The sequence below is a fragment of the Rousettus aegyptiacus genome, unplaced genomic scaffold (genome assembly GCF_014176215.1).
Source record: "Rousettus aegyptiacus isolate mRouAeg1 unplaced genomic scaffold, mRouAeg1.p scaffold_m13_p_4, whole genome shotgun sequence".
NCBI classification, from domain to species: domain Eukaryota; kingdom Metazoa; phylum Chordata; class Mammalia; order Chiroptera; family Pteropodidae; genus Rousettus; species Rousettus aegyptiacus.
This window is the reverse complement of record NW_023416307.1, coordinates 138,448,822-138,464,289: the sequence shown is the minus strand read 5'-3', so window position 1 is coordinate 138,464,289 and position 15,468 is coordinate 138,448,822. Positions and strand designations below refer to the sequence as shown.

At 37.9% G+C, this 15,468-nt stretch overlaps 1 protein-coding gene across 2 annotated transcripts; it reads right to left on the bottom strand.

Moving 5' to 3' along the window:
• Positions 1-12,925: 12,925 nt before the first annotated feature.
• Positions 12,926-15,413, bottom strand: RPL15 (ribosomal protein L15). 2 transcript variants are annotated; one of them, XM_016124886.2, is made up of 4 exons: positions 15,318-15,413; positions 14,475-14,656; positions 14,015-14,151; positions 12,926-13,275 (listed from the first exon to the last, which is right to left on the bottom strand). In XM_016124886.2, exons 2-4 carry the CDS (start codon positions 14,644-14,646, stop codon positions 12,970-12,972), a joined length of 615 nt encoding a protein of 204 aa, XP_015980372.1. In that variant the 5' UTR covers positions 14,647-14,656; positions 15,318-15,413; the 3' UTR covers positions 12,926-12,969. The 2 variants fall into 2 exon arrangements, with proteins under 2 accessions (XP_015980372.1, XP_036074529.1); XM_036218636.1 differs by having other exon boundaries at positions 15,196-15,385.
• Between the last annotated feature and the right edge of the window lie 55 nt (positions 15,414-15,468).

Here is a 15,468-nt window from a genome sequence, read left to right as displayed (position 1 = left end):
ATTGAATACATTTAATCATTTGTCATAATAGGTATTTAAGATTTTGCCAGTAAGCAGATAATTACAATATCCCATCACCTCTAACTGCTTTCCTGGTCCACCTTGTGATTTTCTTCATCCTGACATCCAGCCTCCTCCAATCTTGTCCCCCATCAATCCATTCTAAGTGATCTTTTTAAAATCTAATCAAACGATGTTACCTTGCTCCTTAAAAACCCTCCAATTGCTCTTCATTTCACACAGAATTAAATGCAAAGTCTTTCCCATAACTTAGAGGGTCCCACATGACCTGTTCCCTGCCTCTGTCTCAAACCTCATCTCCTTCCCCTCTCCCTGGTTGTCCTTCCACTCCAGCCTCACTGACCTCCTTTCCTTTCCTCCAACCTCTCAAGCTCAGTCCCAGCTCAGAGCTTTCACATTTGCTGTTCTTTCTGCCTAGAATGCCTCCATCTTACTACCCACCCCGCTCCCGCCCCCAACATTTTATCTCTATATCCTTCTGGAGACTTCCTGATTCCTATTTAATGTCGATCCACCCTTGTTCCAGAATCCTAGTCATTGTCCGAAATTATTTTATTCATTTACTTATTTATTGTCTCCTCTATTAAAATAAGGAAAACATAAGGTCATGGCCCTTACCCATCTCATCTGCTAGTGTATTCTAAACCCCTGACACATAGTTATTCCTCAATAAATGTTTGTGGAATGGATAGATAAATAAATGATGTGTAGAAAGAGCTGTAATAGAGCTGTAACAAATGTCATAAAAGAGTCAGAAATACCACCACTAAAAAGGTGACTATTGAATAAATGATGAGTAGCAATTCAAATGATGGGTCAGGCAGTTGAGAAGGGGGCCAAGTAGGAGAATAGAGATGAAAAAGTAGGTACAAGAGATCCTGAAAGATGGAGTCTGATCAAAGATGCCTAAATGAGAAAGAGGGAACAGGTTTACTGAGCAAGGAGGAAATAAATATGATTGAAATCTAAGTTGTTTTGTTATTGTCTGACAGTCAAAGACACTGTGATAATCAGAATAATACCCCTCAAAGATGTCCGTATCCTGAGATGTGATTCCCCAGAACCTGTGATAACCTTGTGTTACAGGACAAGAAATTAAGGTTGTTAATTAAGGTTGTTAATCATGTGACTTTAAAATAAAGAAATTATCTTGGATTACCCATGGGCCTAGTGTAATCGCCAGGGTCCTTTACGTGTGGGAAAAGTCAGTGTCAGCATGATGCATGCTGAGAAAGACTACACCAGCCATTGCTGGCTTTGAAGGTGGAAGGGGGCCACAAGAAAAGGAATGTGGGCAACCTCTAAGAACTGGAAAATACAAGAAACAGATTTTCCTCTGGATGCTCTAGAAAGGAAAGCAGCACTACCAAGATTTTAGCCCAGCAAGACCGTTTTTGGACTTCTGACCTCCAGAACTGCAAGAGAAGAAATTCATGTTGCGTTGGATACTGAAAGTGTGGTAACTCGTTACAGAAACAATAGGGCACAAATAAAGACACTAAAAAACCACTTAAGTAAAATCAGGAAAGAAAAAGCAAAGCTCAAAACTAGTTTGCGTATATGAACTGGTGGGTGAAAAAGGTTTGGTAAGCAGTAGAGAAGCTGACTTCCAGTCTTGGAATGCTGACTACACAATTCATCTTTGCATAACATGTGAGAACCTGAAGACCTGAGAACTCTTTAAGATCACCTTCAGTACACAAAGGGGAAAAAGCAAGTGAATTAGGATGGAGAGAGACCAGCAATCACCACTGTTTTACCCTGCTATTCTTTCAAGATTTAGAAATCATTATTACATGGATCCCTTAAGCCATTGTTTACAAATTTCTTTTAAAAATCTATTAGATAATAAGTCTAACGATATTATCTGATTTTTTTTTTTTTTTTTTTTTTTTACAAGAGAGCAAGAATGGATGCTTTCGTTTAAAGGAGAGGGGAGGAAATCTCTGAAGAATGTTTTATTTTCTGAGGAAGATGGGCGAGCTGTGAATAATCACCATTGTGGTTAGCATTAATTCTTGCAGAGTTGGTCCTTATAAGTCAACCAGATCCTTTCTGTTGCTTTATAAATTGAGCTGAAATAGTTCCTGCTGACCCGGGAGTGCTGGCTGCCTGCCCAGAAGTGCCACCCCTGCAGGCACTGTATAATGAGGCAATCCACGAGGCTGATCTCAGCATAAATAAAAGTTCAAGCTGGGACTTAAATTTTTAACACATTTGCTGTATGAAAGCAAAATAGCTAGAGGAAGTGTAACAGAATGACATCATTCAAATAACTGAATAACCATTTAATCATTCAAAGAACCAGTATCACAAGAGACGTGTCGTTATGACAGTATGGCCCACAGCTGCCTAAGATGCATGCTTCCTTCTTACTTTACCCATGACAAAACATAAGGATACGATTACGTTTGGTGATGTTTGGTTTTGGTTTATTGAAGTACTTCGTTTGGGGGTGAGGAATGGTGAGAAGATGTTTGATTTTTCTATGTGGAAAAAAATAGTTTCTGCACATAAATTATGGAAAGAAGGAGCAAATAATAAAAACACACATACATAAATGCTCCCCATTTTGGATTAAAATAAAGTTTAGATCATTACTTTGCCATTCTGTGAGCTAAAGAATGGCAAAGTAAAATTTTATATATTTTTATTATAAATATTAAGCACTGCTAATATTTATAATAAAAATATATATTAAATTTTAAAGGTCAAAAAATTACATTCTCATAGAAATATTAGGCTGCCACTATATACCATATAAATTATTTTGAAGTAGTGCTTAACAGAAAACAAAATTCTGTGGTATGCAACTAAAAATACTCCGTTTTAGAATTTCTAGTACCTGTGGTTATATATTTGTGACAATGGCATACTAGATTTTGCACAATCTTAATCCAGGGTGTAGAGGGTTTATCAGGTGGACCTAGATCCCTGTTTTTATCCTGTTAGCTCATCAGGCTGTTGAAGTGTTGCTCAGCCTCTCTGAGTCTTAGTTACCCCTGGCAAAATCAGTAAACACTCCACAGTTTAAGCAACCCTGAATGCTACACCCTCTCTGGATTCCCCATGTTCTCCTGGATCTGGGTCTGTAATTCTTCACTGCTTGCCTTGAAATAAACAGATAGATAGAAGATGATTGATAGAGTAGAGAGATGATAGATAGATGATAGATAAACTTTTATATTATATATATATATATGTAAATTATCTTGCCTTTCCCGTTGTATTGGAAGGGAAAGCTTGCCCAAATTAGCTATTCTACCACTTATCAATTCTACTGTTACAAAAAGTAAAAATTCTATAATTATTTTTAAGTTAAAAAAAAGAAACTGGAAGAAAAGAAACCCAAATGTTAACATTGTTCTCTCTGGGTGGTGTAACTCAAGTAATTTTTTATGTCCTGTATTTATTTGTTAGCTGTATGTTTAAGAAGTTTGAGAGTCCCACAGATTGTAAGCACAGACATCATTTTATAACCTAAAATACATTTTTTAGAGTTAATTTTTATTTTTATTTTAAATATTTCCTTAAGTAGTATAAAAAATTTAAAGCAACTCACCATTCTTTGGAATATCTCCACACTTGATTAGCCAATAAGTCAAACACGTGTTTATTACTTATTCAAAATTGAAAGTGATTTAGGGTAAGCTTCTGATTCCCAAACCAAACAAAATCATTACGAAAAGAAAAAGAAAATTATAGGCCCATATCCCTGATAAATATGGAAGCAAAAAACCTAAACAAAATATTAGCAAACTGAATTTGGCAATATATTAAAAGATCATACTCCATGATCAAGTGTATCCCAGGGATTTATTCCTGGGATGCAAGTTTGGTTCAATAACTGCAAATCAATTAATGTGATATACCACATTAAGAAATTGAAAGATAAAAATCATACGATGATATCAATAGATGCAGAAAATCCAGCATCCATTTATGATAAAAACTCTCAGCAAAGTGGGACTAGAGGGAACATACCTCAACATAATAAAAGCCGTATATGACAAACCCACAGCTGACATCATACTCAATGGGGAAAAACTAAAAGCATTTTCCTTAAGATCAGGAATAAGACAAGGATGTCCACTTTCACTGCTTGTATTCAACATAGCATTGAAAGTTCTAGCCACAGCAATCAGACTAGAAGAAGAAATAAAAGGCATCCAGACTGGAAAGGAAGAAGTAAAACTGTCATTATTGGAAGATGACATAATACTATGTACAGAGAACCCTAAAGATTCCACCAAAAACCTCTTAGAACTGATCAATGAATTCAGTAAAGTAGCAGGATATAAAATTAATATTCAGAAATCGGTTCTATTTTTATACATTGATAATGAACTATCAGAAAGAAAAATTAAGAAGACAATCCTACTTACAATTGCATCACAAAACAATAAAATAACTAGGAATAAATTTAACCAAGGAGGTAAAAGACCGGTGCTCAGAGAATTATAAGTCTTTGAAGAAACTGAAGAAGATAGAAATAAATGGAAACACATACCATGCTCATGAATAGATAGAATTAACATCATTAAAATGGCCATACTACCCAAAGCAATCTACAGATTTAATGTAATCTCTATCAAAATGCCAATGGCATTTTCCACAGAACTAGAACAAATAATCTGAAAATTTAAATGGAACCATAAAAGACCTCAAATAACCATGGCGAACTTGAGAAAGAAGAACAAAGTTGGAGGTACCATGCTACCTGATATCGAACTATACCATAAGGCCACAATAATAAAAATAGCATGGTATTGGCATAAAAACCATGATCAATGGGACAGAATACAGAGGCCAGAAATAAATCCACACCTATGTGGTCACTTAATTTATGACAAAGGAGGCATGAAAACACAATGGAGTAAAGATAGTCTCTTCAATAAATGGTGTTGGGAAAACCAGACAGATACATGCGATAAAAAGCTAGACCACTTTCTTATACTATATACAAGAATAAACTTGAAATGAATTAAAACTTAAATATAAGACCCCAAACCATAAAACTCCTAGAAGAAAACTCATAGGCAGTAAACTCTCCGACATTATTTAGTGATATTTTTTTGCTGATATATCTTCTGGGGGAAGAGAAACAAAAGAAAAAATAAACAAATGGGAATACACCAAACTAAAAAGCTTTTGCATAGAAAAAAAAAGTCTACAAAACAAAAAGACTATCTGCTAAATGGGAGAGGATATTTGCCAATGATGCATCAGATAAGGGGTTAATACTCACAATTTATAAAGAACTCATATAACTCAACACCAAAAAAATGATCGATCTAATTAAAAAATGGGCAGAGAACTTGAATAGGCATTTTTCCAAAGTGAACATACAGATGCCCAATAGGCATATAAAAAGATGCTTAACATCACTAATCATCAGAGAAATGCAAATTAAAACCACAATGAGATATGACCTCACATCTGTCAGAATGGTTATCAATAAATCAAAAATCAACAGGTGTTGGTGAGGATGTGGAGAAAAGGAAACCCTTGTGGGACTGCAAATTGGTATAATGACTATGAAAAACAATATGGAATTTCCTCAACAAATTATGACCTAGCAATTACATTTCTGGTTATTTATCCAAAGAAGACCAAAACACTAATTCAAAAAGATCTATGCACCGCTATGTTCACGGCAGTGCTATTTACAATAGCCAAGATATGGAAGCAATCTAAGTTTTCATCAATAGACTATTAGATAAAGAAGAGGTGGTACATATATACAATGGAATATTACTCAGACATAAAAAAAAATGAAATCTTCCCATTTGCAACTACTTGGATGGACCTAGAGGGTATTATACTAAGTGGAATAAGTCAGACAGAGAAAGAAAAATACTATACAACAGGGGTCCCCAACCCACGGCCACAGACCGCTACTGGGCGGCATAGCAGGAGGTGAGCAGCAGGGGAGTGAGGGAAGCTTCATCTCTATTTGCAGCTGCTCCCCAGCAGCATCACCGCCTCAGCTCTATCTCAGATCATCAGGCATTAGATTCTCATAGGAGCACCAATCCCAGGTGCCAGAAAGTTTGGGGACCTCTGCCATACAATTTTACTTATATGTGGAATCTAAAGAACAAAATAAACAAACAAACAAAATGAAGACAGACTCATAAACACAGAGAACAAACTGGTGATTGCCAGATGGGAGGGGGATTGGGGACTAGGTGAAAAGATGAAGGGATTGAAAAGTACAAGTTGGTAGTTACAAAATAGTCACAGAGATGTGAAGTATGGCATAGGGAATATAGTCAAGAATAGTGTAATAACCATGTATGATGCCAGGCGGGTACTAATTGGGGGGGATCACTTTGTAAATTATGTAAATGTCTCCCACTATGCTGTACACCTGGAACTAATAAAATAATATGAATCATCAACTCTTTTTGGAAAATAAAATAGATTTAGAGTAAGCTTGTTAAAAACACTTTCATTTATTTTATCATATGTGAAATTTTTGGAACATCCTTAACCTAGAAATTATGATATTTAGATGACTCTTAGAAAATCACTGTATATAAGAGAGACTACATGTAATTAAATAATTGTTCCCAATTTAATTGTACTTGAAATGTTGGTCAAAGAAATTAGTGATAATGAAAATACTTTCATAATAAAACCCCACCTAAAGAAAAGATAATGAAATAGCTGTGATTTTGTAAGACAGTTTGTTGATGCTCAAGTCAAATTCCTTTGAATACTTTACTACTTCTATGTTGCCCTCCTCAGCTTCTGCGTGCTTTCGGTTTCTCCACCTGTGATTCTCGTGGGAGCCTGCCCTTGACCTCCAGGTGCTACTTGTCCTGCTGGCTTACATTCCAGTGCCTGGGACTTTACATTCTTCTAAGGGTGGCCCTGAACCCACAGCTGATTGGTACAAGCCCAGTTTCCTTACCATGAGTTGGGACAAATTCTGAGGCATAATTTACACTCCCGAATTTACCTGAAGGATCAGACAGTAATAACCCCCATGAGACTAAAATCATACTGACTTGGCTTCTTTTTCCTTGTCATTGCTCCGGAGGTTAAACCACTAACACAGGAATTCCTGATTTAAAGTTGGCTTTTGTATATGGCATTATCTTAAATTACCACTACTCAAGGGAAAAATATTATTTTAATTAAAAAAGCACCTGGTGACATTCTTGAAGAGTAATGAGAACAGCACCATTTTGAAAGAATGATAATACTGCTGCCTAAAGCTTTTTGAGAACTTCAGAACTATTTTACAAATCACATAAAAAACAATTAATGACATTGTGGCCTTACACATATTAATTCCTACTGTTACATTGTAGGATGGGTTACATAAGGAAAACTTTTCAGTTGACAGCTAACATCTTCAGTGGAGCGTTCTGTCTTTGGGCTTGGCACTTCTAGGTCATGTCCCTAGGTTTTGTTATTCACCTTATTTGGGGGATCTGCAATTTTCTCCTCACTGAAGAGTGAACAAGATTACAGTGAGGACATAAAGGAGAAAAATCTGTTAGCTGTTATTATATCAACATAAATTATATAAAAACTAAGTAAAAATGAATGGATTAGAGAACTACTAAGTTGGGAGGGGGCAGAGCATTAATATGTTTTTTCATTCTTATAGAAGTACTAATGCTGGATGTGTTGACAACAATGGATTCTAACACACTCCACCCGCAGAGTCCAACTGGGGGCCAACAGACAGAATTCTTGAATGTGAATGTCATTTTTAAATTTTCCTGTCTGATAGGTGAAACATCTTAGCATAGTTAATAATCACCCTCTAGAACCTAGATAATACGTTTACAGTTTCATAGAAAGTAGTTTAGCGATTAAATGATTGATAATTATATTACCCATAAATTACTATTTCTAAACTAACTAGGACTGCCAAATAATCAATCTCTTTTTAAGTGACAATGAGAATTACGAGCAAACAAGTTCAGATGTTTGTAGCATGCTAATTAAATTAAATGATTTATTCAATTTTGGCAGGAGTGGTGAGTTGCCCTTAACCATGATTTGAGAGTGAGTTGTGAAGTATTCCTGCTGCTTTATTAAATTTGAATGCTTTGATTATGAGTTTTAAAGGTACAGACCAACTATGCCACCTTTGCAGCAGATTTTTAAAGGAGACTTGATCAATGTTTCCTACTAAAAGCCTCTATTTTGTCTATTTCTCCTACATAAAAATAGGTTGAAAATTATACATTTAGTGATGATATTCACTGCAGCATTAGTAACAATAGCTAAAATCTATGAGTAAGCTAAATGTCCCGCCAACATTCCCAAGGCTGAACTGGAGGGTGATGACGGGGCCGTGGGGAAGAGGATTGTTAAGTAAAAACTGTCAAGATGTAGCTTTCGGCTGAATGTCACCTCACTACTGGTATCACAGGCCAGCTTGATCCTTTCTGGACAAATCCAAGGAATTATTTTTCCTCCAAATGATGAACATCTATAAAACTTACTTCGAGTGTCCAGCACTTTGGCAGCAGACACAGTCTAAATTGAAACTAGCAGAAAACAAAAGGTATAAAAGGTGTTATAGCACTTCTTTCTTTTATAGTTAGTGCAATTGGGATAAAACTTCTAAAAATCTACTATTAGCCCAACAAAGGAAGTGGTAATTATACACCATAAAAATCTATAGCAACAAATACTATTCTGATATGAAATCTACACATCAAACACATTTTCTGTGGAAAACGAGACTTCGGATGCCTCCTCTTCACCTACTGGGAAATATCACACACACATACACACACGAGAAAAGGTCAGGTATAAAGCTGCGTCAACAGAACATTCTGACGGTCAAATGTTTTCTGTGCTGTCCAGTATGATAGCCAATGTGGCCACTAAACACTTGAAATGTGGCTAGTGTGACTGAAGGAACTAACTTTTAAATTATGTTTAATTTAAATTTAGTCACAGGAGACTAGTAGCTACCATAATGGATAGTGTAATCCTACAGTATTTTTCAAATATGTCTGTGGTTTCCAGAAAAGAAGCCATGTCACAAAATAAAGTGGCAAGGAAATTGGCTGTATAGTTGTGTGTGAATAACCCTATTTTGCTAAATGAATCAACTCAATAGGGTGTAATGCTGGCTGTACAGAATTTTAAAACAGCGAAAGCTGACTATAAGTCTGTTTTAATCATCATATGTTGACAATTCTAAGCAACATTCATTAATAAAGTACTCCTGGTCTGTCAGTGTGGACTGCATCGGTTCCCGCTCCCCGCTTGGCACACCAACTGCTCTCTACACTTCCTCAAGTGTGTACAAGGACAAATGGATTAGTGTATGTGGTAGAGCTGTTCACAAATGATTGGTTCTCCTTCTCCTTCTAGGTACATGGTAAGATTTTGTTTCCCTACCCTTCAACTCAAGTATAGCCATGGGACTTGCTTCAAACAACCATCTGAGCGTAACATCTAAAATCCAGGGCATGCTACACATCATGTTCTCTTTGCCTTTTGCCAGCGGCTGTGTTCCACATAGTGGTTACTCTAATAGCCTAGTTTCTGGAATGAGGACCATGATCATCCCTCAGTGAACAAGTAGTATGTGCAAGAAACAAACCTTAATTGTTTTAAGCCGCTGAGATTTGGGGGTTGTTACTCTAGGAGCTAGTCTGCCTGACTAATAACAATATACCTCCTAATTTCTCTTAGGAATTTCAGAACTTAAGAGATGGAATTGGAGCTTAGACTTGAATGGATAAAATGAACAGTTGAAACTTCAAGAACTTATCCTATATAGTCGCCATTAAGAATCTTGAAAGCAGGGAAATGATGAAGCATAGCAGTTAATGAGCTAGCAGCCATCCTACAATTCATTTACCATAGCATGGTGCTTAAGAGTATATGGATTCTGATAGAAAAATGGTCAAAGGAATATAATGGGAGGTCACTGTAAACCAAACATAAAACTCTTAAATATATAAATGCTCAGCTTTAATTATTGAATTAGGGTCAAGCTAGGCTATGCTGCCATAAGAATGAACAAAACAAGAGTTGAACACGATGAAGTTTATTGCTCACTTGTACAGATAGATTGTAGTTTTCTTCCATCTTGTAGCTATGCTATCTGGGGCATTGGCCTCCATTGGCATTTCAACTCTTGATTGCCTTGGGGGGTAGTAACATATCACTCTGCTCTCATTCTATTGGCAAGAATAAGTCATAAGATCTATACCTAAATGTGTGAGGTACATAGTTTAGCTGTTATTTCCAGGGGAAAAAAAGAAAGCTATGCTGTATACACATGGCTTTGCCTCTGCCATACTCAGAAGTGAAAAAAAAAAAAAAAAAAAATTGAAACTATCATTTTCCCCATCAGACTGGCAGAGCAGAATCCCTGCCAATATATGATTTTTAACGGACATTCTACTTATAGGAATTTATCCTACAGATAATATGCAAATTTTTATAAAGCAATGGATTGGAAAAAATATTCATCAGCAGGAGCCATGTTAAGCAAATTGTGATACATCTGTATAATACCATGCAATCATAAACAAGAATGAAGAAACTCTTTGTGAACTGATAAAAATCAGAGATATATAACTAAATGAAAAAAAAAATCAACAACATATATATAGGCTATCCTACACCATTTGGGTAAAAAAGTTTGTATACTTATGTAAGTATCTTATGAAAATTTAAAAAACTAATCATATTGCCTGTAGAACTAGGGGATAGGAAGACTTACTATAGACCCTATGTATCTTGAATTTTTAGATGTATGTCAATGTGTGTTATCTTGAATTTTTAGATGTTACTTAATTCGAAATTTAGTTTTTAAGGATATGGAGACTGCCACCATCTTGTGTAACTTAAAGATGCTTAATCTCTCATTGACAAAGAGTTAAAAAAAAGTACCCACATCTTGTGGGGTTTTGAGAAACCAATCGCTCCATTTCTAAAGAAAATTCTATAATCAATTTGGGTATATTTGAATCACATGGCAATCCAGACATATTAACAGCTTGGGGGGCAGTCAGGGAAAGCCTCTCAGGTGACATTTAATACCTGGGCAGTTTCTCATCACAAAAGAATTAGGGAAAGTGCTTAATGTATCTGAGGAACAGCAAGGCTGGGATGAGATGGAATGACAGTAGGACATGAGGTCACTTGGTGAAAATAGGATTGTGGAAGCTACTTATAAGGACTTTAGTATTAAACACAGGAGTGACACATTGACCTATAGGATTCCTCTATCTGCTATATGGAGACAAAACTGTAGTCACCGATAGGAGAAAGCCCTCCCTGGAGACTGGTAAGGCCGACCTTTGATCTGAACCCTCCAACCAACCCCTTCTAAAATTATCATTTGGAAGTTTGAAAAAGACAAATTAAGTTTTTTCTAATTCATGCAAGGACTAAAGAACCAAGAAAGAAAACTAAAAACTACTACACATTTTCCCTTAAACTGTTGACTTTCTGTATCACCTTCTGATACCTACAGGTTAGGGTATTCGGTTTGCTTTAAGCACATTAGTATTAGGTAACAAAAGATAACAGGTCCATTTTAGTTTAACAGACATTTATTCTTTTCAACAACCTCTACACACAAAATAGATGGTTTAAGATTTTTGAATGGAATTTTGGTCTCAAGAGGTTTTGAGTCTGCTACATGTTTTCTGGAAATCATTTCACTGAGCTTTTGAAGACCCCTGAAGAAAAAACGGAAACTGGTTCAAGGAAATACACAGATTTTGGAATCAAACTACCTATTCTGAAGTCAGCAAACCCAGAATTTGAAATTGGGGCAATTCCTCTTCTGTATTCCCTACACTCTAATTCACCCTGGAAAACAGAAGCCTAGTCTACCACAAAACACAAGGCAAATAGAATGTTGTAGTATGCTTTATCATTAAGGTGGACGCAACTGAAAGCCTGGAAAGTTTGTGGAATAAGAATTTTGAAGGTAGTTTCAGCAAGAAGAGAGAAACTAGTTACATCAGAAACCATGAATCTGTATTGATACCAACTATATGACTTTCTCAGTAGCCCTATGGGATAAGTTGGGTTGGCTCAAGATGACTTGCTTCTAAGACTGGACTAATGAAGTACTTTTAAATAAAGCCAACCGTATTTTTGTCCTAAGGTAGTTAGTGTTCATAATGGTCACAAATTAACACTACAACAAACCCTAAGGCTAATAATTCCCGTGTCTATCTTATGTTCAATTTCCATCAGTTTCAGTATATACCAGTTTACCAACTTTGCATGAAATTCATTATTCTACAGATCCCATGGAGTCATGAGATTGAACAAGGAACTGCTGTTGTATATTTCAACAGTACTGTAGAAGCCAATTTTAAGTTAACTAAGATTTCTTCCATTTGTAATAGAACCAACTCTCTTACAACATGATTGTTCAAATTTCCTAGTAATGGTGGCCTTTTCAACTTTTCTTCCAGAAGCAGAAGTTTTGTAAATTAGGTTACATCTGAATACGTGGGCCCCCTAGTCAACTTTCACTTTTCTGCATATGATTAGAATGGATTAGGATAGTCTTCACATTTCCAAGCAAAATTCAATTTAAAATGCTTGTCCTTGCCAAACTCCAAAAAAGTAGCCCCTTGAGAATAAACCAGCAGAGCACACTGCATTACCAAAATGCTGTAGGTTTCATCACATGCACCAACAAATCTACATTGCTAGTTCTGTACTCCTTTTTCACAGAACTTATTTTACACTTATTATACCAAACAGCATTTTAAACACTGACATATAAACTCCCTAAGATAAAGCAAGACAAGTGTTTGACAAACAAGATACACCAATCACTTAAGTCTTCAAACATTATTGCACTTTAACTTTCATAATTTGACAATGCATTCATGAAACAATCTGCAGACTAGTTTTAACAAAGAACACTTTTAAGCAGACATGACTGTCCTAAATTGTTTATTAGGAAAGAATTTTACAAACATATTAGCGGTAACGGTGCAGCTGGAGAGTATTGCGCCTTCTCCAAGCTGCACGACGAGAACCACCAATAGTGTGGTGGAACTTGTGGCCCTTGCCGAGGCCACGGCTCTTGCGGCCAGCAGAAGTCAGCCCTCGCATCTCCCTGTGCTTGTGGACTGGTTTGGTGATCCACTGGGTGTCAGGATTCCGTCTGATAGCTTTATGGAATGGATCAATGAGAATAACCTCAAAGAATTTGTATGTGGAATCTTCACCAACCCAGTAAGAATTCAGGACTCTCAGAGCCCCACAGTGGCGTCCAGCTCGCTCCTAGAAGAGGAAAAAAGGCCTAAGGTCAACCTCCCACATTTCCCAGATAACAAATTACAAAGCAAGAATTCTCTTTAGTTCACTACTAGACAGGAGACTGAGATGTGACCACTAAGTATAAGGTGAACTTACTAATTCCCTATTATACCCACTCCTTAAGTAAGGCATGAATGTTAAAGACTACCTGGCGAACACAATTTCAAATTCTGGAACCTTGTCTTCTTCTAATAGAGGGGTCAACAAACTTTTATAGAAAACTTTAATGATCATATTTTAGGCTTTGCAGGCCACAATGATCTTTTTTTTTTTTTTGCAGTCTTCACTTTTTAATTAAAACATCTTTAGACCATAGAAGGCAACAGTCCCCTGTTCACAAACCTCTACAACAGAGCAAAGCTTAATTGACTCAGAAAAACGATTTACACCTGACCATAGAAAATTAGCAATACAGAAAAATGCAGCTTCTATATACCGAGGGACAAAGTTTACTGCCTTTCAAAAGCTTAGGTTCCAGAGGTTCACACTAATCATAGAACAAAATTCCAATGTCTATGATCAAAGACAGATTAATAACAAAGATGGACAAAGTCTCTTGACAGCAACTCTTCGCCAATAGTAGTATCACAACCCCTATTTTGAACACAACAGGGCTCACCTAGGCAAATTAACAATCAGAAGTTACTCGAATCCTTCATCCCCAGGTGGCGACCAAAATAACTGCTTCTCAAAAACCACTTACCTCGGCAACAGACTGAAGGCTTCGAGCAAACTTTAGCTGGTTAACACCGTGATGGACAGGCTTGCCATAGGTCGCACCCTTAGGAACTGGGCGTTTGCGGCCACCACGGCGGACACGAATCCGATATATGACATAACCTATAAACAAAAAAACACGGTCTTAGAGTTAAAGATTCAGTGACTTGTCACTATTGCTCCCACATCAATCTATTTCAGACCATAAGTAAAATACTGTATAACAGATGGAGGAAAAATACCAGTTTGAGGCTTACAGGGAGATTAATCAACCTTTCATTTCCACTCTATTAACAAGCGTGTGCACTTATTTACTGATCCACTGCTAGCTTAATACAGTTTCTGCCAAAGCCCTATTGAGGTGATAGTAGCTCTTTTTATTAATGGTTTCCAACTTTTCCTGGGGAATATAATTTTATCCAGGCACCCACGCAGAGACCACTCACCTTGCTTGGCCTTGTATCCCAGTCTGCGCGCTTTATCGGGCCGGGTGGGGCGGGGGGCCCTGTGGAGTGCAGAGAGCTGGCGATACTGCCAGCAGCGCACCCTAAGAAGAAAGCGCATGACATCGGACTGCTTCTTCCTCCATAGCTCCTGGATGTACTTGTAAGCACCCATCTTGGCTTACCTTTGAGACAAAACTGGGTATTAAATTATCGCATCCATTTAAGGTATAAGATTCCGTCCGTCCATCTTAGTTCCCTACCAACCACAAAGAAACCAATGAAAATGGCTCTGCACGAACTGCTGGGAGATAGGCAGCCCAACCCCCACCTTTGCGCCCATGGATAGCAGCGCCCAGTCACCTCTACGACCCCAGGGCAAAGCACCGTTGGGAGGCACTCGGGACATTTTTTGCTAGACGAATGGAGCTAGGCCCTGATTGCAGCAGGCGGAGTCCCCGTGGGCTAGGCCTGGCCTGTAAAGACATCTCGCCGACAACACGGGGGACAATGCCGCCGCCGCCGCCGCCGATGGTCTACTCTCCAGGAAAAAACACTCCACCCAACCCTACCGGCTTACTTTAGAAAGCCCTACACCCAACCTATCTCTCAACCCTACGCCTCCTTTTCCTTCACGCTCTGGGCCCAGCTCGATTTCCCGCCGCCATCACATTATCCTCCAACCCGGGGCCCTCTCCACAACCGCGCTGTTCCGCATCCTGACCAAACTCGCGCCGCGTAGGAGGAAGGAGAAGCTCCGGGGACGCAGGGTCCCCGAGCCTGGATGGCCCAGCCGAACGGAGATCAGCGGCGGATAGAGTAGCGAAAATCCCCTACAAAGCCTACCTGATGGCTGCGGCCAGACGGAAAGGAAGAGCCTTTCTCCCACAATCCCTTTTGGGCTCCTCCCCCAATTCAGAGAAACTCTTTCCGGTAGAAAGCTGCGGCCGCCCAGAGCCTCACGGGACATGTAGTTCCGGCAGAGAGCCTTGTGGGA

What these genes read in the sequence shown, in the direction of transcription:
- RPL15 (XM_016124886.2), bottom strand. Translation starts at nt 14,646, where the DNA reads ATGGGTGCTTACAAGTACATCCAGGAGCTATGGAGGAAGAAGCAGTCC. An exon ending in GGGATACAAGGCCAAGCAAG is followed by an intron (nt 14,152 to 14,474) that starts GTGAGTGGTCTC and finishes TTTTGTTTATAG; the next exon opens with GTTATGTCATATATCGGATT. An exon ending in GCCTTCAGTCTGTTGCCGAG is followed by an intron (nt 13,276 to 14,014) that starts GTAAGTGGTTTT and finishes TTCCTCTTCTAG; the next exon opens with GAGCGAGCTGGACGCCACTG.